This window comes from Talaromyces rugulosus, chromosome II, assembly GCF_013368755.1.
Source record: "Talaromyces rugulosus chromosome II, complete sequence".
NCBI lineage: Eukaryota > Fungi > Ascomycota > Eurotiomycetes > Eurotiales > Trichocomaceae > Talaromyces > Talaromyces rugulosus.
This window is the reverse complement of record NC_049562.1, coordinates 1,398,774-1,423,058: the sequence shown is the minus strand read 5'-3', so window position 1 is coordinate 1,423,058 and position 24,285 is coordinate 1,398,774. Positions and strand designations below refer to the sequence as shown.

At 46.1% G+C, this 24,285-nt stretch overlaps 12 protein-coding genes across 12 annotated transcripts; 5 read left to right on the top strand and 7 right to left on the bottom strand.

Annotated features, from left to right (window-relative positions):
• Nucleotides 1–165: 165 nt before the first annotated feature.
• Nucleotides 166–1,836, bottom strand: TRUGW13939_02956 (uncharacterized protein; the record flags this gene model as incomplete). Its single annotated transcript, XM_035486142.1, has 2 exons — nt 166–1,259; nt 1,317–1,836. The coding sequence occupies 2 exons, from the start codon at nt 1,834–1,836 to the stop codon at nt 166–168; spliced, it is 1,614 nt and encodes a 537-aa protein (XP_035342035.1).
• A 371-nt stretch (nt 1,837–2,207) lies between these two features.
• TRUGW13939_02955 (uncharacterized protein) lies at nt 2,208–2,988 on the top strand (the record flags this gene model as incomplete). The annotated part of the gene is made up of 2 exons (XM_035486141.1): nt 2,208–2,335; nt 2,409–2,988. The coding sequence occupies 2 exons, from the start codon at nt 2,208–2,210 to the stop codon at nt 2,986–2,988; spliced, it is 708 nt and encodes a 235-aa protein (XP_035342034.1).
• Nucleotides 2,989–3,516: 528 nt separating this feature from the next.
• Nucleotides 3,517–4,440, top strand: TRUGW13939_02954 (uncharacterized protein; the record flags this gene model as incomplete). Its single annotated transcript, XM_035486140.1, has 1 exon — nt 3,517–4,440. One exon carries the CDS (start codon nt 3,517–3,519, stop codon nt 4,438–4,440), a length of 924 nt encoding a protein of 307 aa, XP_035342033.1.
• A 214-nt stretch (nt 4,441–4,654) lies between these two features.
• On the bottom strand, nt 4,655–6,652 carry TRUGW13939_02953 (uncharacterized protein; the record flags this gene model as incomplete). Its single annotated transcript, XM_035486139.1, has 1 exon — nt 4,655–6,652. One exon carries the CDS (start codon nt 6,650–6,652, stop codon nt 4,655–4,657), a length of 1,998 nt encoding a protein of 665 aa, XP_035342032.1.
• A 307-nt stretch (nt 6,653–6,959) lies between these two features.
• On the top strand, nt 6,960–9,240 carry TRUGW13939_02952 (uncharacterized protein; the record flags this gene model as incomplete). Its single annotated transcript, XM_035486138.1, has 2 exons — nt 6,960–8,975; nt 9,034–9,240. 2 exons carry the CDS (start codon nt 6,960–6,962, stop codon nt 9,238–9,240), a joined length of 2,223 nt encoding a protein of 740 aa, XP_035342031.1.
• An 88-nt stretch (nt 9,241–9,328) lies between these two features.
• On the bottom strand, nt 9,329–9,778 carry TRUGW13939_02951 (uncharacterized protein; the record flags this gene model as incomplete). The annotated part of the gene is made up of 1 exon (XM_035486137.1): nt 9,329–9,778. The coding sequence occupies one exon, from the start codon at nt 9,776–9,778 to the stop codon at nt 9,329–9,331; it is 450 nt and encodes a 149-aa protein (XP_035342030.1).
• A 306-nt stretch (nt 9,779–10,084) lies between these two features.
• On the top strand, nt 10,085–11,092 carry TRUGW13939_02950 (uncharacterized protein; the record flags this gene model as incomplete). The annotated part of the gene is made up of 1 exon (XM_035486136.1): nt 10,085–11,092. One exon carries the CDS (start codon nt 10,085–10,087, stop codon nt 11,090–11,092), a length of 1,008 nt encoding a protein of 335 aa, XP_035342029.1.
• Nucleotides 11,093–12,187: 1,095 nt separating this feature from the next.
• Nucleotides 12,188–12,782, bottom strand: TRUGW13939_02949 (uncharacterized protein; the record flags this gene model as incomplete). Its single annotated transcript, XM_035486135.1, has 3 exons — nt 12,188–12,375; nt 12,445–12,559; nt 12,618–12,782. The coding sequence occupies 3 exons, from the start codon at nt 12,780–12,782 to the stop codon at nt 12,188–12,190; spliced, it is 468 nt and encodes a 155-aa protein (XP_035342028.1).
• Nucleotides 12,783–13,186: 404 nt separating this feature from the next.
• TRUGW13939_02948 (uncharacterized protein) lies at nt 13,187–14,371 on the bottom strand (the record flags this gene model as incomplete). The annotated part of the gene is made up of 2 exons (XM_035486134.1): nt 13,187–13,260; nt 13,315–14,371. The coding sequence occupies 2 exons, from the start codon at nt 14,369–14,371 to the stop codon at nt 13,187–13,189; spliced, it is 1,131 nt and encodes a 376-aa protein (XP_035342027.1).
• A 1,094-nt stretch (nt 14,372–15,465) lies between these two features.
• TRUGW13939_02947 (uncharacterized protein) lies at nt 15,466–16,290 on the bottom strand (the record flags this gene model as incomplete). Its single annotated transcript, XM_035486133.1, has 1 exon — nt 15,466–16,290. The coding sequence occupies one exon, from the start codon at nt 16,288–16,290 to the stop codon at nt 15,466–15,468; it is 825 nt and encodes a 274-aa protein (XP_035342026.1).
• Nucleotides 16,291–19,164: 2,874 nt separating this feature from the next.
• TRUGW13939_02946 (uncharacterized protein) lies at nt 19,165–20,265 on the top strand (the record flags this gene model as incomplete). Its single annotated transcript, XM_035486132.1, has 5 exons — nt 19,165–19,211; nt 19,261–19,500; nt 19,585–19,705; nt 19,756–19,816; nt 19,874–20,265. 5 exons carry the CDS (start codon nt 19,165–19,167, stop codon nt 20,263–20,265), a joined length of 861 nt encoding a protein of 286 aa, XP_035342025.1.
• Nucleotides 20,266–20,900: 635 nt separating this feature from the next.
• TRUGW13939_02945 (uncharacterized protein) lies at nt 20,901–22,151 on the bottom strand (the record flags this gene model as incomplete). The annotated part of the gene is made up of 2 exons (XM_035486131.1): nt 20,901–21,801; nt 21,862–22,151. The coding sequence occupies 2 exons, from the start codon at nt 22,149–22,151 to the stop codon at nt 20,901–20,903; spliced, it is 1,191 nt and encodes a 396-aa protein (XP_035342024.1).
• Nucleotides 22,152–24,285: the final 2,134 nt, after the last annotated feature.

Below are 24,285 nucleotides of genomic sequence, written 5' to 3'. Positions count from 1 at the left end.
TCGGGAAAACGGTGAAGGAAGGTCGAGTTCGGCGGGGCCAGCGCTGACTGATGCAGGCCGCGGTTGCCTGAGCCCTGAGGCCGCCAGGTCACCTGCCAGGCCGCCCCGGCCGCTCCCGAACAGGCTTAGTGTGTCTATCGTGCCTTTCATTATTCTATCACTACTCTAAAGATAACTAGCTGCACTAATGAGAGCCTCTTCGATCGCCAGAACAGGCGCTCTATATCCTGTCCAGAGCTCGAATTGCGCATACGCCTGTTCTCGTAGTACCTCGACCCCGTTGGATACTGACCATGACCCCAGGCGCCGGACAGCCTTCATTAATGCGGTGACATTGGGGCGATAAGCCATTTCCACGAGTATCCCAGGCTTGCCTGATACAAAAAGTTTCGACGGAATGTCGTCCTCGGTGATATCATCTGCCGGTATACAGGCAACGATACAACTGACTGGGGCGTCGACTTGCTGCAGGCTAGTCAAAATCGAAATGTTAAGGGTAGTGAAACTTGACGCCAAACCCTCTGCCCGCTCCTTTGACCGGTTGACAACAGTCACATTTGAAATCCCGAGCCGCTGCAGAGCGTAGAGGGCTGCTCGTGCAGCGCCACCAGCGCCAATCACGAGAGGCGTGCTAGAGCTATCAAGTGTAACGGGGCTTCCTTTTATGCAGTTGCGGATACCTACCCAATCGGTATTTTCGCCAATCAGGATTCTCTGATCAGGCTTGTCCGCCGATTGTCCAACCACGACCGTGTTCACTGCGCCCATGCTGACTGCATTCTCGGAAATCGAATCAAGAAACGGTTGAATGTTAAGTTTATGGGGGTAGGTGACCGACGCGCCTCCGAAATCCGGGTCTTTTAGGATCTTCTCTACCGATTCATCAATCTGCGGAGCTTGGTGGATGGAGTAGTGATGCGGTAAACCAAGCTCAGCAAAGCCGGCGTTGTGTATCGTGGGGGAGAGCGAGTGGGAGATATTGTGTCCGATAATAAACATCTTCTTTTTAGGAATTCGGCCAATAAGGTGCAAAACCTCGTTTATACGGGCAACCGACATCTGGCCCGGTGCAGTGGCCGTGGGAAGAAGAGGGTGTGTGGCCATAGAAATCGGGCTTAATACTCGAGATAACTGGCCATGGGCTCCCATTCCCACGGCGATGAGTGGCTTCGTGCTTTGCTTTTGATGATCACGTATAAAAAGGGCTAGCTCGTGATTATCCGAAAGATAAGTGCTCGTGATGCTTAGTTTTATTATGTCTTCGGATCTGTATCAGCATTGTAGACTGTTTAGATGGTAGTAATTGGCTGGCATACCTCCAAACCGATTTGCACCCTCATAGGAATCCTTCAACAAGGATCCAGACCACGAGATACCTTTGGTCCAATTGTGATACGAAGCAATGATCTTGGAATTTCCTTTCTGGGAAACAATGCCCGAGATTACTGCTTTCGGCCAAGTGAGTTCCACGTCTATATATTCGCACGCTTCTTTGACTGCAACTAGCATCAAATGCAAAGCATCATCAGCAGAATTGTCCGGAAATTTCCCTCCCTGAGAAACCGTGCGGATCGTGAAGAGGATAGGTAGACCGGTTGTCTCTCGTAGGTACCGAATTTGAGAAGACACATATTCTGCCGAAGCGATTCCCCCTCCATGAGTTTTCAGTTGATCGACTCGTAGCTCAGATACAGCTGCTCCGTAACTAGCTCTTTTGAGAATGGTAGTACCGAGCTCAGTAAGATCCTGATGTGCTAGACAGATAACGCAGCTCTGCCTGCCCGCCGCATAATTGGCGGAGAGCACATCTGGGCTTGGAAGACCATTGACTGCCATTTTAGGATTTGGGCGAACGGGAAAAAAATTAATATTTTGTCCTCGGAAGCACTCTGAGCCCTTTAGTCAGCTTTCTCGTTATGATCTGTCTGTTCTTTTATGTTATGTATACCAGTTACGGTTCGGCTGAGTTCTTAACCGAGGAATGATGTATACCCGTAGATCATTAGGGTTCGGAAAAAGGCTTGTACTTCTTTTAAAACCCAAGATAATCGCTCGGATAGCAGTCCGATTTAGTAGGTCTGAGGACACACAGGCGGGATATTCATACACATATCTCAAACTAAACAGCCGTTTTCCTCCCCGCACTTCCCTCGCACCACAACAAACTGTGAAATATACATCAGGACATTACACTTCACTTCTATAAAATGCTCGATCTCCATTCCCTTCCAGCAGGCTCCCGGCCCGAGCATGCAGTGCGCAATAACGGCCCTGACAACCTTGCCCTGGAACGCTACAAGTTACGAGAGTTGGCCGAGGGGTGGCCCATGTATCGGTACGTCTGTAAAAGATCGTGGGGGCGAAAAGGGAAGAATGAAAGAGCTCGGAATTTCTAACCTGTATATTAGCGATGCATGCGAGTGGGAAAACTTGAAATCCATTTTCCATCCAGATGCTTACGTATACACTACATGGACTGGAAAAACGCATCATCTGGACTTCTTTGAAGCCTCCAAAGCTGGCATGGACAAAGGCGCATTCATCATGCACCGAATCCACGGCTCTTCCACCGACATCACTCCAGATGCAAAGCGAGCAGTGACCAAGATGAAAGCAACCATCACACAGAGGTTCACTATTGACGAGGCCGAAGTCGATGCAGAGTCCGACTGTCGTTTTATTTTCTTTTGGGAAAAGGATACGGCGAGCGGAAATTGGGGAGCTCGATTTGTCCGACACTGGTACGAGAAAGACAAGTTGATCCCAGTCAACCCAACCAAAGTCCCACACTTGGACGAGAACAAACTCAAAGAATATCCCAGCGGTTATAGATATCTGGCGTATTGTCAGGAGGCGACCATGGGAGTAAAAGTCTTGCGCGATTTGCCGGGGCATCGGAGGGAGAATGATAATGTCAACGGCAAGAAACACGATCTGCTGTACTGGCAAGCTAAGCAATGGCTTGATGGAGAATCTATTGACATATAATTCCGTAGCGGCCGATTCAGCCTGGATGTCAGAGTAGATTAGTTTCACGGTTAGATATACGGTATTGTATTATATATTGATGTATATACATGTATCAATCTCTATATGTACCAGTGGATCAGTGACATTAATGTAAACTGGTAACTATTTACCCCGGTACCAGTGAGCTCTATCATAAATTTCTCTGCACTTCCACCTTGATACACGAGGACAACGTTATCAGGACCAAAATATGGCACTTGAAATTTGGATATGAGTAGAGGCCTGACTCAGTAGCCAAGGGCCCAAGACGTTGTCCCCTCGAAGGCCGCCTCGGGGAGAATGGCCCGGTTAAGGTCACATCCGATACGCATACGGTCTCATACATACCAAGTGCTGGAATTCGGAATCACAGCTCCTTCCCCGCGAGGTATACTTTTTGCCATAAAAGGTTCTCGTCTATGACGGAATATTATATATCTTTTTAAGAAAAAATCCATTCTTGCCATTGCATAAATCTGTCCTGGGCTTGTTTGTCAAATAAAAATCATGACTGGCACTTCAGCGACAACAAATGCCGCTGATTTACGGGCCTTCTCCTACCTGGTTGGCATTGGAGTAACGCATTCAATTGCGCCCCCGATGCACAACTTTATCTCCAAGTCACTGGGGTATGATTGGAATTTCATAGCCCAAGAGTGCGCAACAGTAGAAGATGCAGTAAAGCTATTTCGACTGCCAACTTTTGCCGGCGGTGTTGTTACCATGCCTTACAAGCAGACTATCATGGAGCATCTCGATGGATTGGACGAATACTCCATCAAGATTGGAGCATGCAATAATGTCTATCGCGCGGCAGACGGCTCACTTCGAGGGACAAACACCGATTGGCGCGGAATCAAGGGTTGCTTGACAGGAGCATCTGACAATGGAAGAGAGAAACCGGCTTTTATTATTGGGGCCGGAGGAGCGTCTCGAGCTGCAGTGTACGCACTACATGACCAGCTGGGATGTAATCCCGTCTATATCGTGAACCGCGACAGAGCTGAAGTGGAAGCTCTTCTTCACGATACCGAAAGCTATGGACCAGGGCTTTCTGTTGTCCATCTACAGTCTTTGAAAGAAGCACAGCAAGTCCCACAGAATCCCTTCTACATCGTTGGCACTGTACCCGACTTTGAACCAAAAAGTCCCGAGGAATTGACTGCACGGGATATTTTGGATTTCTTTCTTCAGTTTAGCACAAAAGGTGTCTTACTGGACATGTGTTTCAAGCCGCGAAGAACCCGGATTTTGAAGTTGGGTGAAAAGCGTGGTTGGCATACTGTGGAAGGCACTATGATAATCGCCCATCAGATCGACGAACAGTACAGATTATGGTGTGGCGAAGAAAAGGCTGAAGATATACCGCGACAAGAAGCTTGGAAAGTATTGCAGAAGGCTGCAGAAGATAGTCTAAGCATCAATTTTTGATGTCTCTAGTTAATAGTATTATTTACCAATAAAAGCTAGTATATATCTTTACGATGTATGAACACTTTCATCAATCGGCTGCTGTAGAAATAAAAGGAGATCATCATTTAATGTGTCATCCAAGAACCCTAGATTTCTCGCAAATAGCGGATCAACCAGGTGACTGGTAAGAATAAGTGAGCTTCTGCATTCATAAGTAGTGCTAATGGGAAATTTACCTTGCTGCTGGGATCGAAGCTGCCATTTGCTCGCATAAATCGTCAAATCCATTTTCCATCGCTTGATCAGTATGGCTACTTGTCGTAGCTGGAACAGTAGGGTCCGAGAAAACATGCGATTTTTCCGAGGGCTCAGTAGCCGCGTTGAAAGGCTCTCCATCTGTGTTGAAGTAATTGGTAATAGTCGCTATTAAAGAAGAATCCGTTGAATCGTGAAGCATTGGATTTTGCCCATGGATATCTCTGAGGTCGATTTGAGGTATAATGAATTCCTGATATTCGGTCTCATGGGCTTCGTTGGCTTCCCATTGCCGACGAAAATTCTCAAGGACTTCACTGAGATGCTGATCCAACGTAGATGTCGACTCACAGTTCGCTGATGCAACATGACTGAGCAACCTCCTAGCTTGTATGACACAACCTATTATCAATGGGGGTGCTCTATTTATTCCGGTCAATTCGATAAATTTCTGAGACATATCGAGCGTGGAAATGACTATTTTCTCACATAAACCTTCTAGTGACGGACTGGGAGAGGTCATCCTCGACAAAGCTGTGGCCATGATGAAATTCCAGGATAGATGGAGAGTCAGCAAAGGAGGTTTCATAGAATCCAGGGATCCAGTCCATTGGCAGTGGGAGGGTAGCTGCGACCGCCATGTCTGTAATTCCTCAAAGGTTAATTGCAAATGTTGCTCATTGCATGTGCCACCATATATATTTGAAACACGGCACATTAACTGGAAAGAAAGGTTGAATGTACTGAGAGCCCTCAGAGGGCTTCCAGGGACGATATGCCTAGGAAACAGGGGGTCATGCGATGAAGGATTCCAGAGATCCCACTCCTCTAATCCTTCATCATGATCTTCAATTAATCCATGACTAGTTTGCTCATGTGCCGAGAGGCATGGCGATGTTCCAAGCAGGGCTGAGATGAAATTATCGAGTATGACACACCCATGAAAAACGTGCGTATACCTTTCTGTTCTCTGATTATTATCAATCATAACCACCATTCTTGTGGCCTGAGAAATAAGAATCCACGCAGTTCGTAAGTGAGTAAGTTTGAGGTGGAGCAATACGAGAATAAGAATTGCTTGGATATGGCCGAGGGTGAAGATTTGGGAATCTAGTGCGGCGCGTGCTCTTATGCACGCTTCAATACGCCGCGAATCTAATATTCCACTAGCCTGAGATCGCGGCGATTGGCCTATACTTGTGTAGGCAGCAATGGCCCATAGGGTCATTTGATATCCTATGTCGATTAATCTGCGATTCCTCTCTAACGGCGGGTCATGATTATGCATGGCTCGCATGATTCGGCGTCTCTCTAGGATTGGAAACCAGGAATGTGTATACGTAAAGTATTCTTCAACCAGTTCGACCGTATTCGATGGAAAAGGCTGCTGGAAGATGTCCCAGGACGCGTCGTCCAGTCTGGGTGTATTTTTCTCCACAGATTCGGTTGTGCTGCAAGTCATAGCCCCATTATGTTGTATATGGACAGACGATTCTGCGCCTAAATTTATTTCATCGTGATGGTCGTCACCCTCTTCAATCTGGAGTGAATCCAGAGCTGGCGATTCGTCTTCTGACATGGGACTTCCGGGTTCGCCCTCAGTCTGACATGGCTCTAGCAATGCATTGATTTTCTTGGATATAGCCGACCTGTACCAAACTCGGGCACTCTTTTCTGCATTTTTATTTTGCGCAAGCTGATCCTTGATATCCTGTTTTCGCAGCAACTTTTCTAGCTGAGTCTCGGTCTTGGGAAGACGCTGCAGCATGAGTCCAAGTAGTGCTTCCAAGCCACGGACATATCCACTCTGAAGCCCACGTCGTCGAATGGCATCATCATAGAGACAGATTCTACCAGCCGACTGGCACATAAGGCAGCATGGCCGGTTCCCATCACACTTGGACTTGCGCTTGCGACATGGGTCACAGGCGCGGCCGACCCTCTGCCTCTTGGCTGGTGGCACATCGTCTGACATGGTTATAACCCAGTTGAATCATTTGAATATGCCCCTATCGCAAATATGTTTCTTGGTTTGTTTACTTGCAGCCAATTGCAGAAAAACAAGTGAAGCGTCGTTATCCAGAACATTGTCTGGACATGACGTCAGGTGATCGGCAATGGATTTTGCCGACTGTCGCCTTCCCTCAGCAGCGTCTTGCAACACACCAATTCGATCAAAGGCATGATTTTCTAAAATTGTTGCCTTGAAGAACAAATCAAATCATGAGACATTTAACCCGCACCAGTGTATGAAGTCCCATGCCCGCCACGGCAGCACGGAAATGGCAGTCCGTGTTTTTGAAACGGCTTCAAGGGCCTATGCCTCCAACACTTCACTTGTTCTGGTGGGCTTTTTTGGCTCTGGCAAGACGACCATCGGAATAATTGCTTCTATGAAGCTGAATGCGAAGCTGATCGAGTTTGACACCTTTTTCACTAACAAGGTCGGCTCCACGCCGCAATCGTATTTGGCGAGTGTTGGCTCTGTCAAATATCGCGAAGTTGAGTTCCAGGTGACAAATGACTTGCTTTCTGCCCATAAGAATGGCTGTGTCATTGTGGGCATCGGTGCCATGGGGAGCAGACAGCAAAAAGCCCTGCTCCAGGAATTCTCCCAGACTCATCCGGTGGTCTATGTGAGGAGGGACAGGACGGAGCTTCAGAAGTTTTTGGGTTGTACCGATGAAAAGCTCCACCAGACCTTCACAGCAGGCAATGACTTCTATGAGTCGTGCTCAAACTTTGAATTCTATAACCTTACTCAGCGTACCACGAGCCTAGATGCTGCGTCTACTTCCCATCTAAGGCTGAAAGAGGTGGAAAAGTCGTTTCAGAGATTCCTCCATCATTTATATGGCATGGAGCAAACCCGCCCGTACTCGCCGGATCCGTTCACACCTGAATATACTTATGCATTGCAAGTACCTCTTTCATGGTTTGAAGACAGCCATCGAGACTACAAGGAGCTGGAGACTGGAGCCGACGCAATCAACCTTATTATCGACCTGGGCTCGAATCCCACAGCAGAAAGCCTGTCAATGCAAATTGCCACCATTCGGACGAACTCCCGGGTCCCTGTAATTTTTGACGTCGATAAGAATGCACAGTTGGATCAGGAAAGCCACTTCAAGCTTGTCAAGATTGGTCTTCGTCTTGCTCCAGATATTTTGACTGTCCCCCTAGTGTGGTCTGATGAACTCGTAAATAAGGTGGCTTCTCAGAAAGGGTCTACGAAATTTATCGCAACCTATCACCACAGGTGTGACTGGCGGCATTCCGAACTTTCAGCTCCTTGCGAAAGAGCTGCGAGTCTTGGCTTTGATTCAATTCGCATTACTTCTGACTGCAAAGCCCCAGCTTGTAATATTCATTGCACTTCCTTTGCAATGCAAGCGATTGAGAATTATGATATTCCAACAAGTGCCTACATCATGGGACGCGCCGGCTCAACGTCAGTCTGTTTCAATCCTATACTGTCGCCAGTCTGCCTGCCTTCTAGAAGGGACAATGGCGTTTCACTCCGAGAAGCCCAGAAAGCTCTATACGCTTCTTTTATACGGTCAAGAAGCAAGTTTACGCTTTTTGGCAAGGATTTATGGCACAGCCCGTCTCCAGCAATACACAATGCGGCCTACGAGACTTTCGGGATGCCTCATACCTTTCATAAACTTGAAAGTAACAATTTTGAGGAAATCTGGAGTCTTCTAAACGATGATGCACATGGAGGTGTGGCTGTTTCACTTCCATACAAAACCACAGTTCTCGCTCTACTAGACGACATAAGTCCCGCAGCGAGGGATATACAAGCCGTCAACACAATACTCCTAGACCGGTCCGCTACAACTGAAAACGAAAAGTCAAAACCTATTATGAGAGGATACAATACAGATCACATTGGTATCCGTGACTGCATTTACAGAAACTTGTCTCCCGCGAATACTATTCGAGATGGAAGCACCGCTCTCATTATCGGGGCCGGTGGTATGGCTCGGGCGGCGATCTACGCTTGCCACAAACTAGGGCTACGAAATATTTGTATATACAATCGGACATTGGACAACGCTAATAAGCTGGCGGAATACTACAACGAATGGGAAAAGGAAAGATTTTCGAACTCACATAAATCTCTGCGAGTGCAAGTTCTCTCGTCTTTGGATTGCCCATGGCCAGAGGGCTTGCGACAGCCAACTATTGTGATCTCTTGTATTCCAGTCTATCAGATTGGAAACCAGCCTTCGCCATCCTTACAAGTTCCAGACCACTGGCTGCAGAGCTCTACGGGTGGCGTGTGCATTGATGTAAGACGTGAAGATTTTCTTCGGATTATGGAGCTTTGCTAACAAGTGACCTCGATAGCTCGGCTATCAACGAGAAGAAACGAATCTATTGAAATTGATGCGAGAGAAAGCATTCGAGGGCTGGACTTTGGTTAATGGTTTAGATGTGCTTATTGAACAAGCCATTGCCCAGTTTGAGCTGTTTGCGAAACGACCTGCCCCTGTGCACATTATGAGGACGGCAATCCGTCCTTTCTTCAAGACACATTCAGAGACCTCGTCATGATCTTCAAGGACTCCATGGTAGCTAATATACCGCAGCTCAAGTTCTATTTAATAAAAAACTACGCTAATTACTTCATATTTATAACAAATCAATTGCTCCCACGTTTCAATTGTAGAATAGCAGACTGTACCGCAGCCTCATATCCAAACGTGCCTAATCCAATAACACAACCAGCCGCCTTGTCGGATAGATAACTATGATGCCGAAAACTCTCCCGAGCATACACATTGGCAATATGCACCTCAATAAAGGGAATAGAGACAGCCGCGAGAGCATCTCGAATCGCAACGCTTGTGTGCGTATAGGCTGCCGGGTTGATAATGATGAAATCGATCTTGTTGCCACGGGCTTGCTGTATCCGATCGACAATCTCACCCTCGTGGTTGGATTGGAATGTCTCTGTTGTCACATTGTGCTGCGCGCTGATTTTGCGGCATGTGTTTTCGACGTCTTGGAGGGTTGTCGTTCCATAGATGTGTGGTTCTCTAGTCCCGAGGAGGTTGAGGTTGGGTCCGTTGATGAGAAGGATGGATGGCATGGTGTAGTGATTTAGAAGTAAAAAATAATTTTATTTTTTGTCTAAAAAGATAATTTTGATATAGGAATATTTCAAATACGGCGATAGGTATTTTTATAGATCTACAAAAAGTTGGAGTTGACCCTCGGCTAAGTTCACTGCCGGATAGCCACCATCACTTCCATGCCCGGAAGTTGTGTTCCGCATCAACTTTGGGTGGCAATATAACTCACCTAAATATTGCACGTAAAGGAAAGGAAGGGAGAACAGAAAAGAAATAAGAAAAGAAAAATACGACCAAGCCAGCAGGTTGATAGTTACTACAACATGCCTTGCCGTCCCGCCATTGCATCCATGTCCCTCGGGCGTGCTTGGGTACACGAAATGCCCGAGAAGATGAAACAGGCCGCCGAAGCTGGGTTTCAAGGAATAGAAATATTTTATGAGGACTTGGAATACCTCGCCAAAAAGTACGGAGACAACACGAAAGACGAAAATATTCTGGCCGCCGCCAAAGAGGTGCGTGAGCTGTGCGATGGTCTGGGACTGGACATCTTCGGTCTACAGCCATTTCTATTCTACGAGGGGTTGGTAGATCGACAAGAACATGAGCGGAAGATTGTCAAACTCAAACTCTGGTTTCGGATTGCCAAGGTCCTGGGGACCAATACCATTCAGATCCCGACTAACTTCCAACAAGAAGGGACCTCGGGAGATATTGATTTGATTACCCGAGACTTGATTGAAGTTGCCGACCTGGGAATAAAGGAAGACCCTCCTGTGCGGTTTGCATACGAAAATATCGCTTGGGGAACACATATTGATACTTGGGAGGGTATGTGGGACATTGTCCAGCGTGTCAATCGGCCCAATTTTGGCTGTTGTCTCGACACATTCAACATTGCCGGCCGCGTCTGGGCTGATCCTGCAAGTCCCACGGGGAAGACAGCCAATGCAGAAAATGATTTCCAGGCTTCTATGGAACGGCTCAGAAACACAATCGATATCAGCAAGGTATATTACATTCAAGTTGTGGACGCTGAGCGTATGGATCAGCCTTTGGTTGAAGGACACCCTTTCCATGTAGACGGCCAGCCTCCCAGAATGTCGTGGAGCCGGAATGCTCGTCTCTTTGCATACGAAACCGACCGTAGTGCCTATCTGCCGAGTGTCGAGGTGGCCAAGGTGCTTTTGAACGATCTCAAATTTGAAGGCTGGGTGTCTATGGAGCTGTTTTCGCGTACCCTTGCGGATCCAGAGCCAACGGGGCCGCGGGAGCATGCTCAGAGAGGCATTGCTTCTTGGAAGAGGCTTCAATCGGACTTGGGGCTGTGACTATCAGGTGTTAGCTAGTAGATTATCTTTATGGGAAGGGGTGAGAGGAGATTTCTACTTTATTAGTTCATTAGGCCGTTAGCACCTTTTATCCATTGATATCAATTTCTGGCCAGACCAGCTATTATATTAATCCGGTCGGAATTGACTTCAACCCTACATCTACTTTCTTGCAACCATCACGCGTCTTTTTCTATTAATCACAATACAACATCTAGATCTCCTTTGCTGGTTAATAAGGACCGACCAACTAGCCAAAGGCTTTTTTAGCAGTTAACATGCTAAGATCCTTTCAGTCATCACAACGCTACGACTGGATCTCCTTTCGATCATCAAAAACATCTAAACACAGGAAACACAATCCAACACTGATGAGCCTTACTGACGAACTCACACAAATCACGCTGAAAGAAGAACGGCTTATCAATGACTTTGGTCTGGCCGAAAACCTCATCTTCTGATTATTGTGCTGCAACATCCTTTACCACCACGTCGGCTGCTGCGACAGCGGTTAATGTCGATTACAAAAGGGGTGATGAGAAATATGTTGGCGCCCGAGGATAAACCATAGATTGACTGCCCAAAAGACTTTGGGTCTTTTTTGTACAGCTGTCAATAAATATAGGTGGAATATTTGGAAAGGCCCCAATAAGCTGAGCGATGGTGAACTTTCGAAAGATTCAGGTCAGTCCTCTAAGCTTATTTTTTAACAGAACTAATATTTTGGGGCGAGGCGTTAGACTCTGTAGTCCGCCGGTTGCTGTCATATGTGTTTGCGTATCTCAATGAGCAATGCAGGCTTGCTGTTTCGAAAGTGTATAACTGGTTAGACGGGGAAAAAGCACATCATTCAACGGATTTATCGCATCCTCCACGATTCAATTGAGTCCATGCCGAATACAACGTCGACCAAGCCGGGAAAACATCCGGTCTATGATCATTGTGATCGCTATATTCACGGAAACGAAAGAGCTGGAAAAAGGCGGATTCAGCATTGGGTATTGACGAACAGGGAGTCCCCTACTTGAAATAGTAAATTATTTCCCTCAAAAAAGATGGAAAATAATATATATATATATACATCATCACAGCGGATTAGCTTTGTTCACTCTTCCACACCGACGCCTCATACCCGCTCACCAGCGCAGTATACTCGTCTCCAGCTGCTACCCACCCTTTAATACCCCCTTTTAGCACCAGAGCCCTAATGGAAGTATTCCCTTGGCTCTCAAGGTAGTCCGCAAACCAGCCGGCGGTGCGAGGTCCACGTCCTCGCGAGGATCCTGCTATTTATTTAGCCTCAAACATGCATAAAAAGGCATACATATATATTAATTATAGTTTGGACTCACCACAATAGAAAACTACATCTTTGATACCAGCCGCCGATAAAACAGCGTACACCGTCGGCACGGTAAGATAGAAGCTATGAGCCGGAAAGTTCAGCGAGCCTTTGATTGTTCCGCCCTGTACATGATCAGTAAATAACATTGCAATAAGCTTCTTAAAAAAAACAATGATATACCTCAAAATCAGTCCTTCGCACATCCACCAACACAAAATCGCGTCCGGCAACGTGCTCTTGTCCCTGGAGCCATTGGAGAATGTCGTCGCGAGAGATGGATGCTGCTGTGATTTTGGGAGCGGGAAAGGCAGCGTGCCAAGGGGTTTCTTCTGTGGTGGCAGCCATTGCAAATAGCAGTAGGAAGTTGAATCAGGATAGTTTTTTTTTCGAGACAGATCTTTGTTGATATGTAATATGCCTGTCTGTCTGTCACCCCGCGACGGTCATTGGCTTCGGTGGAGTGGAGATTACCCCACCATCCGGGCAGTAGTTGATTGGCCAACTTTATCTACAAGTATATCGAAACATTGTAGTATTCATTCATTGCATTCAGATTGATAAATGCTCTTGGACTGGCGTCCCTATCTAATACATATCACCCTTCATATACATCATACCAACTTATATATACATATCCCATCATTATAACCATAAACATCATTCATAAAGATCCGCTGGCCACATTGAAACATCAAACTCCGAGCGAACTCATTCACCCTCATGCAAAAGAAAGCAATTCAGTCAAGATACTAGTTTTTATCCCCGACGTGACGACCGCCGATCCGATCTAGATTGCCGCGTTCTGCGGTCCTCTGTGCTTGCACTGCCTGTCATGTTGTTAGCGTCTTTTGTCAATGATTTCGAGGATATTACTCACTTTCACTTGGATAAGTATAGTCACTGTAATAGTAGGAGCTGCCAGGGCCGTAACTGTATTCGCTCTTTTCTTCCTCCTCCTTGTGCCGTCTCCTCAGTCCAAGACACAATGCCACCGCGCCCACAATGATGGCGATCCAGGCCACCATCCCCAAGCCAGATTTCTTCTTCTCTTCATTCTCCGGGCGCGACGGCCGTGTTCCAAACCAGGTGCGTCGTGGCGGCGGCGCAGCACCGTGCGAGTGGTGCGAGACGTGTTCTTCCACGTACGTTGTATCCTTGCGCTTCCGAGGCTTGAGACCGAGCAGGGCGAGCAGCCCGTCGACGGCGCCTCGAATGCAGCAGCAGATGCAGAGCAATATAAGCAAGAACACGCCGGCAATCACGCCGACCACAATCCCTGCAATCGCGCCTCCGCTGAGTCCGCTGTGGCCGCCCGAGGCGCCCGTGACGACAGAGGATCCGTTGGTTGCGACGGGGGCAATGAAAGCGACAGTGGTGGTTGCAGAGGCTGTCGCGGTGATTGTCTCAGCGCCGCTGCTTGTTGGGCGAGTGGCGGGCGACGCGGTGCCCGTGGCTGCGTCCTCGGTCGAGCTGCCCATTACGCACACGCCATTGTCGCAGGTTTCCTCGGCGCTGCAGCAGCTCGTGCCACACGTGCTCTCGCCGAGAGAGACGGCGCAAGTAGCCGTGGTGCTGGGCGGGGCGGTGATGTAGCTGCTGTAGACGGAGGTGACGGTTGCCAGATCGGTTTGGGTGAAAGTGGTGGTGTAGTACTGCCAGGACCCGGACGACGACGCTGATCCCGATCCGTCGACACATTCAGCTTGGCCGAGGCTGTTGGTCGAGCATGTCTGCGACGAGGTGCAGCATAGTTGCTGGTAGTAGCCGCATGGGTTCGAGCAGCTGCTTCGTTCTTCGAGTGATTCTGATTCTGATTCCTCTGGTTGCGCTGGTTGCGCTAACGATTCGTCAGGCGGAAGAGGTGTAGATTGTGCAAGCTGCGACAGGGCAGCGAGCATGAAGGAAAGCGTGGTTACAGTGCTGAAAGCACGCATTGTGGCGGATGATTTCTCGACCAGTTGCGAATTGGTGATTCGAAAGTAAACAAAGTGTAGGTAGATAGCTCGAAAGCAGGTGCAGAGCAGAGCGTCAATCTGTAGAATCAAGTCAATTTAGAAAATACAGAACGATAAAATTCCACGGATGGAAGAAGATGAAAGAAGATGGAAAAGAAACAGAGTCGCCAGTGAAGAAGATGTCTGCTGGACGGTTAGCGGGATGGCGGCTCCCCAGCCTCTTCTGTTACCAGCCTCCGGATTTCCCGATGCGATCGCCAATCAACAACGCTATTATTCTCCGTAGCGTTGTTTTTTCTTCTGCTTTAGTGCTCTGTAATAATTAACCCAATTAATCAAATGGCTGGACTGTTGCTCACGAAGGATCTGGTGTTTCTGAGTTGGCTGGCGATGGTCAATGTTACCCCTCACGCAAAAAAGCCCGGCTGGGAATAGTCTCGACTGGCACCTCACCGCAGGTCGACTCGCAGCCCAATCTTGTCAGCAGTCGCTTGTTATACAGTCGATTAGCTTGATCCGCTGCAGTGTTGGCACGTTGTCTGGCCACTGTTTGCTGTCTGGATGGGTCGGGCTGCAGCTTTGAGCTGTTAGGAACAGTCTGTCACACCGCTGGATAGTAGTAACTATATGATGAGGAGAAGGTGAAGAGTTTTCGCACAAGAGACAAGTCAACACAAGATGAAGACTAGTGTGTAAAGAGATGAATTCAGTGTTTTAATTCGAATGCCCAAGGAAATAATAATAATAATAATCTGATACAAAGTACGGAGAGAGGCTGCGCCCCACAGCTTATCGATAGCTGTCCCGGCGACCGACCGTGTAAACAATGAAATCATCGGGATGTATAGGATTTTTATGCTAAAATAAAAATAAAAATATAAAAGAAATTGTAATGCTGAATCCACATTCCAGCACTACTTACATTCCACGGAAGAAAAATCTTAATTATGCTTATTTAGACACGAGAAGAAACAAATACATAGTGCTGAAACTGAGCTGTGTAAATACACACAATGCGACAACGCCAGATAGTCAAAATCAACCTCTTAAATCGTTCATAACCCTCGTATAAATCATAAAAACATCCCCAGAGCCCCCGCGGCTGCAGCAAGCATAATCTCAGACAAGCTCGATCTGCGTTGCGGTGCGTTGCTCCCAGTGACAAAATCCCCTCCGCTGGCCGTTGCGCTTCCAAAGCTGCTGCAATACCCTTCTTCCAGGCCATAACATGCTCTTGTGCTGAGACTAGAGCATATCGAAACTGCTGCCGGGGCTGTGGTCAGCGCTGGATTGCCTGCCACCGTCACGCCTCCTCCTCCACCGCCAGCGACTGTCACCCCGTGTTGTCCGCCGAGCGAGGCGACGCAGCTGGTGTATTCTTCCTGGCAAAACGAGTAGTACGAAACACAAGTTGCCGCATTGGCGAAGCTCGTCGGGATATATATAAACGGATATGCTGCTCCGGCAATTGTAGACCCGGTGATGCTGGCAAGCGATGCTGAAGTCGTGGTGGCCCCAGCTGTAGTGCTGTGTGGAAACATAAACCCGCTCGTTGTCGATGTCTCTTGCGCTCCTCCTCCACCTCCTCCATTACTATCGCCCGTCGCAGTCGCACCCAATGTCCCCGTGCAGGCTGCTCCAGTCGGGCAGCAAGCGATGTTATTTGCAGCGTCTACCGTGCAGGTCGTCCCCGAGCGACAGCAGACGTTGGAATCTCCCTGGTCGGAGCATCCGCTGTAGTCGGCCGGACAGTTGTCGTCTCGTTTTAATATCCGCAGGATGCGCGATGCCTGGTATCTAGATGCCTCGAGATCGAGTGGTTGTGTGAATGGCGCGCGTTCTTCGCACCAGGATAGAGAGCCAAGGGCTGCGACGAGATAGAGCAAAGACTGCTTCATGACTGGCAGTATGCCGTTGTTCCGTGGAGTACGATTGGCAAGAGATTGTCAATTGGATAGGATATGTACAAAGTTGTCGAGTCGATCGCTTATCGGCAGTAGAGATGAAGAAGAGTCTCACTCAGCCTCTCTGAGTCGACAAATCGGTGAGGCGACGCTAACCCTGCCACGGCAACGGCCCACCTGCGCTGCCCAATCTCACTTTTCTGACGAATTTTCTGAATTCTGTTAATTATTTTGCGTTAATTGAAATAATATAAGTTGCTACAAGTGTTTATTTAAGTATGGTACATTTATTACTAGTTCCGTGTATGTACTGGTTGTCAACCACGGATAGGAAAGTAAATAAAGACGTCATCGGTTTCCAATACATCTACTACTTCTACTGTACTCACTGCCCCAAAAGCTTAATCCAAAAGTGTGTGCACAAGTTTAATACATCTCCGTGAATATTTTGTAATAAACAGAACTGTTTACCAGATCGATCTATTGCTATGTATCTGGATAAGGCCAAACTTTTGCATGTAAAGCCTTTTGCCCGTCATCTTCTCCTAAATTGATGAAGTCTTTCATAGATTGTTTATTAAACTCCCTTAATCGTTCGTAATCACCTGGTCGTACTATACCGCCAAGAGTTATTATGGCTTCATCCTGTAGTTGGTACATGATTGATGAGATCCCTTCGATAAGGTCTATTTTATGTTGGTGCGACTCCAATTCTTTCTTAGTAAATGTTATAGGATAAGGTCCTGAATCTAGCGCGAGGGTTTTCCAGTGTGCAATAACGGAGATTAGAGAGTTTTTTAATGAAAAGAGATCCTCTCTATCCCAGTATCTAGGAATAAGCTGTATTGGCTTTATCTTAATTGAATGATATCAATCATCAATAATAGCCTTCTGCAGAGGGTCTTTTCTTTTGACTAAGCGTTTATAGTGCGCTAAAGGACCATCCAGAGTTGGGTCACTTAGAGGCTCTAAAAATTGTGGGAATTTGCGCTGAAGAGATATGGGAGATATTATGGTTGATTGTTAGTTAATTATAGACGTGACGCGCTTTGTTTTTGGATCCGCAAAAATGTTGTCAAGATGAAGATCTGGATGTGAAATAGTATGGTAATTGTCATATTTATGGGAGGCTATGGCTAGATATGGAGCAAGCTTGAGATATTGCTGTAAGAGTGATATGTAATCATTTGGCGTCTTAGGATGCTTTATTGATCGGTGAAAATTCATTCGCGGTTTAGTAAATGATTTGGTCTATTGAATTTTATTTAACATAATATTCTTTGTATAGTCGACCAAGTTTGTTCTTTACACATGTTAGCAAGCAATTGATATATGATATAGGGAATATGAGCAGGAAACATATATGGACCCCGATGAAGATCCATAGCAGCTTTCTGATCTGTCTAGTGTCTTCGGTTAGTCGATGGTCTAATGGCAAATTTCTCTAGATGAGCGGTTTTCGTTTGTGAGACGGCCAGTTGGACAGCATTGGAATCCAATTTTCGTAGCTAATATTTTTGGCTTCCAGATCTGATCTGTAATAGATATTCCTATGTTTGGAGAAAGATAAAGGAGTAAGTTTAGCTTTGATCCCATTTATTTGATTTACAACATCTATTTGCGAATTTTTTGAACACTGAGACTATATGCTGCCTAGCTGTTGGCCGTTGGTTTTCTTCTCTATAATATACTCTGCACCCATTGGATTCGACGCATTAGATGACCAAGTATATATATGAGGTATGGGAATATCAAGGATAGAACGAAGCTTAGATGTCCAATTAGGTACTGATTCCGCTTTAGGGTCTGGGTGCACTCACAAAATGACGTGTTGCTACTTTAGAAGTCAATATGTAGAACGACGGGACAGCATTTGGATTGGGGATTTTTGTAACAATTTTATCACTGTCATCCATGGTCAAAATAAAAACCTTATTGAACTGGCCCTCAACACATTTTAGGACTCGTGTACCTAAATTTCGAGATATTAGCAATGACAATCACACAAAGAAAGAAACTTATGTAGGCTTAATCACAAGATCTTTCACTTCTACCCTTCAAATTTGTCGTAACATTGATAAGAGCTTTGAGGTCAACTTTCGGTAACGTACCGCAAGTCTCTCTGATTCATTGCTCCTGGATACGTTAATTAGCCCGCGCGAGAAGGTACGAGGTTAAAATCTCACAGCCATCGATAGCGTTGATATTTAAAAAGATCTTCCTCTTTCACCACTTCCTCTGCGATTTAGTCAACAAAAAAAGAGCATTCTTGAGTTTTTGAAACTGACATGAACATACCGGTACCATCCTCTAAGCGTCTCAAAAGAGGAGACATGGTGGACATATTTTTACTGAAAATGCTGGCACGCGAAGTCTGTCTTACAAAAGGAAGCAACGATATCATAGGGGGTCGCTTGAGGAGCCGCATGATCGGTCTAAATGCGATAATTATGGACATTCGACATGAGTTGTCTCCAGGTTGCGCATAAACTCGGGGTAATTATTTCCGGACAATATTCCGAGCGATCAACTTACTGTGTTTCAAGACAAGGACTGGACTTGACCATTTCAGAAAACGGGTTAATATCATATTACTGCTATCTAGTTCTATGTAGCAAAAAAGTGCAAAATCCCCGAGTGATCGGAGTTATTCCTGGTGCAAATGCTTTAATCCGTCTAACCCAGTAGCTTCTCCACCCGTGTCAAACCCGGATATAGTTAACTAGCTACCACTTACAAAATCCCCACTGAGAGAACTCTTTTTAGTGTCTTTTTAGTGTGTTAGTCATAACCTCCTCACAAAAACTATTTTTCTACCTACAACGCAGCAGAATTTATTTATAATATCTTCTACGTACATCAGACACTATGGCACCTCTAGTCTGGCTTGTCACTGGCTGTTCATCTGGCTTTGGGTAAGTCCATACTCCCTTATAACACAGTTCATTGACTGATCTCTTGCAGGGAACAATTTGTGTATCAAATTCTTGCTCGAGGCGATAAAGTCATAGCAACTGGTCGCAATGCCGCCACAAAACTCACACATTTAGAAGGCACTGGAGCTGCCATTCTCGACCTCGATATCTCCCTCTCAGCAGACGAGACAGCACTGAAAGTTGAGCAAGCTTTGCAGATTTATGGCGGCATTGACGTGCTTGTGAACAATGCTGGCTATATTGAAAGCTCGCCTATTGAGGAACTTGTGTAATTCTATCAATGATGCTTTTTTTCCCCTAAAAGTTTTTTTGCCGGGCTGACTTTTGTGTTTTTTTTTCTTTTTTCACATAGCCCCGAGAGGCTGCTTAGAAGCTACAATACCAATATCTTTGGGCATTATAATGTGACCCGTGCTCTTCTCCCGCACATGCGCGAGAAGAGATCTGGCGTTATTGGATTTGTGGGCTCTCAGGTAAGTATTTACTTAAATTCCTTTCAAGTTCGTGATTCTTATATCGGCAGGCTGGTTGGATGGGCGATCCAAGTGCGACAGCATATGTGTCAAGCAAGTTTGCATTAGAAGGTAAACAAGAATCTTCTATCCTTCAATCTACCAATTCTAACTGTTTAATGTAATTAGGCATCGTGGAATGCCTGCAAAAAGAAATCGCCATGTTTGGCATCCAAGTTACCATCTTTGAACCAGGCTATTTCCGCACTCAGGCTTTATCTCAGCAAAACATACAGCATGAGCCAGGCAAGATACCTGCATACGAAGAATTCAACAAAGCTGTGATACAGTACGAGAAAGCTGTTTACGGAAATGAGCCTGGAGATCCAGTCAAAGCAGTCTCCCGGATGATCGATGTGCTTACGGGTACCGGGACGGCAGCTGGGAAGCCATTCCCACCACGCATGCCTCTTGGTACTGATGGTCTCAAGGTAATGCGAGACAAGTGCCAGGATACGCTCAAGATGCTGGATGAGTGGGAAGATTTTATTGTTAGCACTGATTTTACCAAAGAGGGCTGATATATGAGCTAGTTAGGTTTAAGCAGCAGGGGTTTAAACAGAGATTACTTGATATAACAGTATCTCGTCTTATATTATAGATATTGTATACTTCTAGGTATCTATCAAATATTTTCTATTCTCACTAACCCATCGTCATCGGCCCATTGGTAAAGAACAAGATTGCGTTTTAAAAGAGTAAATATGCTCTCAGTCTAACTAAAGTAACCAAAGATGACCTTTCTAGAGTCGTATATAGCCGCTGGTGGTGTCCGTAGCCTCGTAAGCTCTATTAGCCTATGAAGCAGTGCTTTATCTCCGAGACTCACATGCTGTAAAAGACAGCAATCCACAATGGCGTCCAAGATATCCGTGGGCGTACAATAGTTTGCGTTGCATCGGTGTTTCTGATCTCGACGTCATCCTCACTACGACGTGGTGCAGTTGATGCTTGCCTTGAAAAGCTGCTGGAACAAGCACCAACTCATCTTTCACGCCCATTCAAGTCCATATCGCTGAAATCCACCATTCCTAAAGCTTATCGAAAGTGTTTTCCTGTGGGGATGCCGGACCATAGGAGGCTGGAGATTCGTGTAAACAGGAGAGGCACTGATGGTGAACGACATTACCAAGATACCACTTTGAATACCGTTCCATCAACCTTTCCTTTTTCTAGGCGGGACGGGGACAAAATCAACATCGTATGCAGTTGAGCTTGCCTCGGCTTTTTTCTCCGCGAGAGAATATTTAGCTTCGTCGTCAGTTTTGATCTCGTCTGCCGCAGACGATGATAGTTTCCGCTTCCTTGTTTGCCGTTCAGATTTAATACCGGGGCGTAGCTCCCTTGCTTGATGCATTTGCTCAGCGCGGTTGAGCATTTCCGCCAATTTCTCGTATTTGATGCAAATTTCAATACCTTGAAATCCCGCGGATAACTGGTCAGGGGCGAAATCACTTAGTTTAAAACGGACGCTTTCTTTTATGTTAACAGGAGATCCGTCCTGCGCTCGGAACGGCTGGGATTGATTAGCCGTACGCTCCGTGTGCAAATGGAAAGACATAGTTACCTGGTTCTTGATGTCTTGACTTATCTCGAGTATGTCTAATTCCTCGCCCTCTTCTTTGATATAAGATGAACGCCAAAGTGACAAGGTCGATTCTTTCGTATCGCCGTAGTTGATGTCGATTCCAATGACTACCTTGATATTCCCATTGGAGTGCATTATATAATCCCAGGCGAGTTTCCTCAAATCACTCCCTTTTTGCGCATAGGATATCTCCATGACTACTCCAGGGTAGAGTGCATCGGGGTGCTGAAATTGAGCGTCCGGTTCGCGCTGAGGATAAACCGGCAGTTTCGTATCTCCGTCCTTCAAGATCATTCGAGACGAGCCCCCATTGGCAATGAGGGCTGCGAACTCGCCAGCAGCATTCTTGTTGCTTGCAATCTCACGGAGATGCTCACATATCTCATTCGCAACCGAAACCGCGAAAAATTCGTGCACGGGAGTTGGCATGCGAAATCGAATAAGAGATGTGCTGGGATCGTAGTCCCAGCTATATATATAACTCCTTTAGTCTCGTGAAACCACGAAGCATCAATCTTGGGAATCATACCGAGCTTTGCACTTGGTGTAGTTATCCAATGCTTGATCAGATTCCAGTGCTTTGAGCAGTTGCAAATATTGATCAGTCGACAAGTGAAGTTTTATTTCTTCGTCACCATGGAGAGTTGAAGTTGAATGTTTCTGAAGTCTCCTAAGTACTTGCAGAGCATTTTCGGCACCAGTATTTCGTAGTATTTGACGACTCTCGCTTGATGCCGGGGTGCGAGAAATATTTGTACGCCTGGCAGGACGTCTATCAGGGGGGCTTTTGCTGACAGGGCTCGGGCTGCAAGATTCCATGTCTTGCGGTGAGCGCGGACATCTAGAGAACATCGTAGCGGATTGGCCATGTTAATGGTTTGAGACGTTGGACTGTAGAAACCATAGATTCCAGAAGAAGAGTTCCAAAACTGTTAGCTTTATGATTGTCGTACTAAACCTCCCTGGTAATAAAACGGGCTTCATCTTGCCAAGTTTATTAGCGTACCCTGTTGTGGGTATGGCCTAACACGACCTGAAAAACTGTTTTTGGTTAGAGTCCTGCAACATTTCTATAGCATTTACAACATATTATTGCACAGTCTTTGGTTGGTATCCTGCACTCCCGTAGCGAGCTAACCTTCTGTTGTGGATATGGCCTAACCTCCCAATTAAACTGATTTTGGTTAGCGTCATGCAACATTTCTATAGCATGTAATTATGGTTGTTTCCACTCGTCGCGCTGGCATTAAAAAGACCATTTGATTGATATTTATTGAAGGACCAGCCTTATAGACCAGCGCGTAAATACGTATTTTTCTCTTGAATCCAGAATAATGTTACGATAGCCCATGACAGGTGTTTTAGGTCTTGTGTTTTCGCAGTGGAATTTCCGGTGTCAGCATTGTTGTTGGAAGCGGCATTCCACTCCAAATCCAAATTAGACCTAATCAACTCGGCAGCCATGTGAAGCTTTTCTTGTTTCTCTCTTCGATTGTCGATTATGGATGGGTCTCTTCCTAGAGTCCGAGAGGAGGCGAGAAGAGGCTGAGAGGGCGCTCCAAGACCCAACAGGCCCAACCACGTTTCCCGAATTTATCAAATATTGTTATTTATACATAATATATCAGAACCACTGAAAATCGAAATAAACAAAGAACGGTCTACTGGTGGGATTCTGGCTAGTCCCCTAGGCCGTCCATATCCAATGTATTTAAAATGTTGGGAAGGGTTTTATCAATGGAAGTTTACTAAAAGGCTTTAGAATGCTAGGATTCATTGAAAAAATCTAGACTGTTGTTCTCACATACAGTAGTGGCAGTGCACCCTCAATCCAATGAAGGGGATCTATAGATTTATGGGCATCTTGGAATAGAAGATCCCAGAGTTGAAATACTTAAAGTTTTAAGAACTTTTCTCTAGAAAATAGTATCCAGTTCGACATCTTTTATAATAAGCCTGTTCTTTCTAAAGTCCTGAAACAAAAAAGGATCTCAATCTAACCAGCTTTATGTCTATCGAAAAGACATGAATATTATTCTACTTTTTTACTATTGAAGATAAACCTGACCATAAGTTGCTTTGTGCTGGACTACGACCGACGAATGTCTGGGACGAGGCAACTTAATCACTTTCGTAGAATGGCAAACACCTTTTCATAGGAGAGATTTCATATTGATTCCCCCATTCAGGGCCAGAGGGATTGATCACGTGCGAGAGAGAATTTGAAGCACGGATACATGACAATAATTGTTAGGCATGAGCCATGTATTAACCTCCTCCACCTCCGCCGCCTCCGCCTCCACCCCCGCCGCCTCCTCCGCCGCCTCCACCTCCTCCACCACCTCCGCCGCCGCCACCGCCGCCGCCGGCCTTGCCTCTCTTAATAAAAGTGTTGTTGCACATCTAGTAGTGATCAGCCTCTCAAACTCTTTCTTCGTAGAACTTGCATTAGGAACATTCGAACTTACTTTGAAGTGGGAGATTGTCGAAGCTGAGAAAAGTAGGTGATGAAATGATCAATGTTTTGTCTTCTGTAATCCGGTCAGAGAATGATTCCTAACAAGCAAGCCACATAAAGAGTATTATGTGGTCACGTTGGAAATTTAATACTCTTGCCCAAGTGATGGTCTGAAGTATGGTTAACCTTGAGCAACTTCAATTTGACTGTAATTGACTTGCCAACTGCACTGGTATTTATACCTTCCCAAAGAGCAGAGGGGAAAAGGCTGACGAAGCTCCGCGGACTGTTGATGTGAACGATAATCTCCGGCCATATCCCCTATCATACATCATTGTATATTATTTACTTCCCTCCGCTTGCGTCAACCAGCCAGGGCGGAGTATCCAGTGAAACTTGGGGAGCAGAGCCGCGTCATGAGGATCAAATACTGTGACCTGAAATCTTTACAGCAGAGAACAATACACTAAAATCTTACTAGCGTTCGTTAGTACC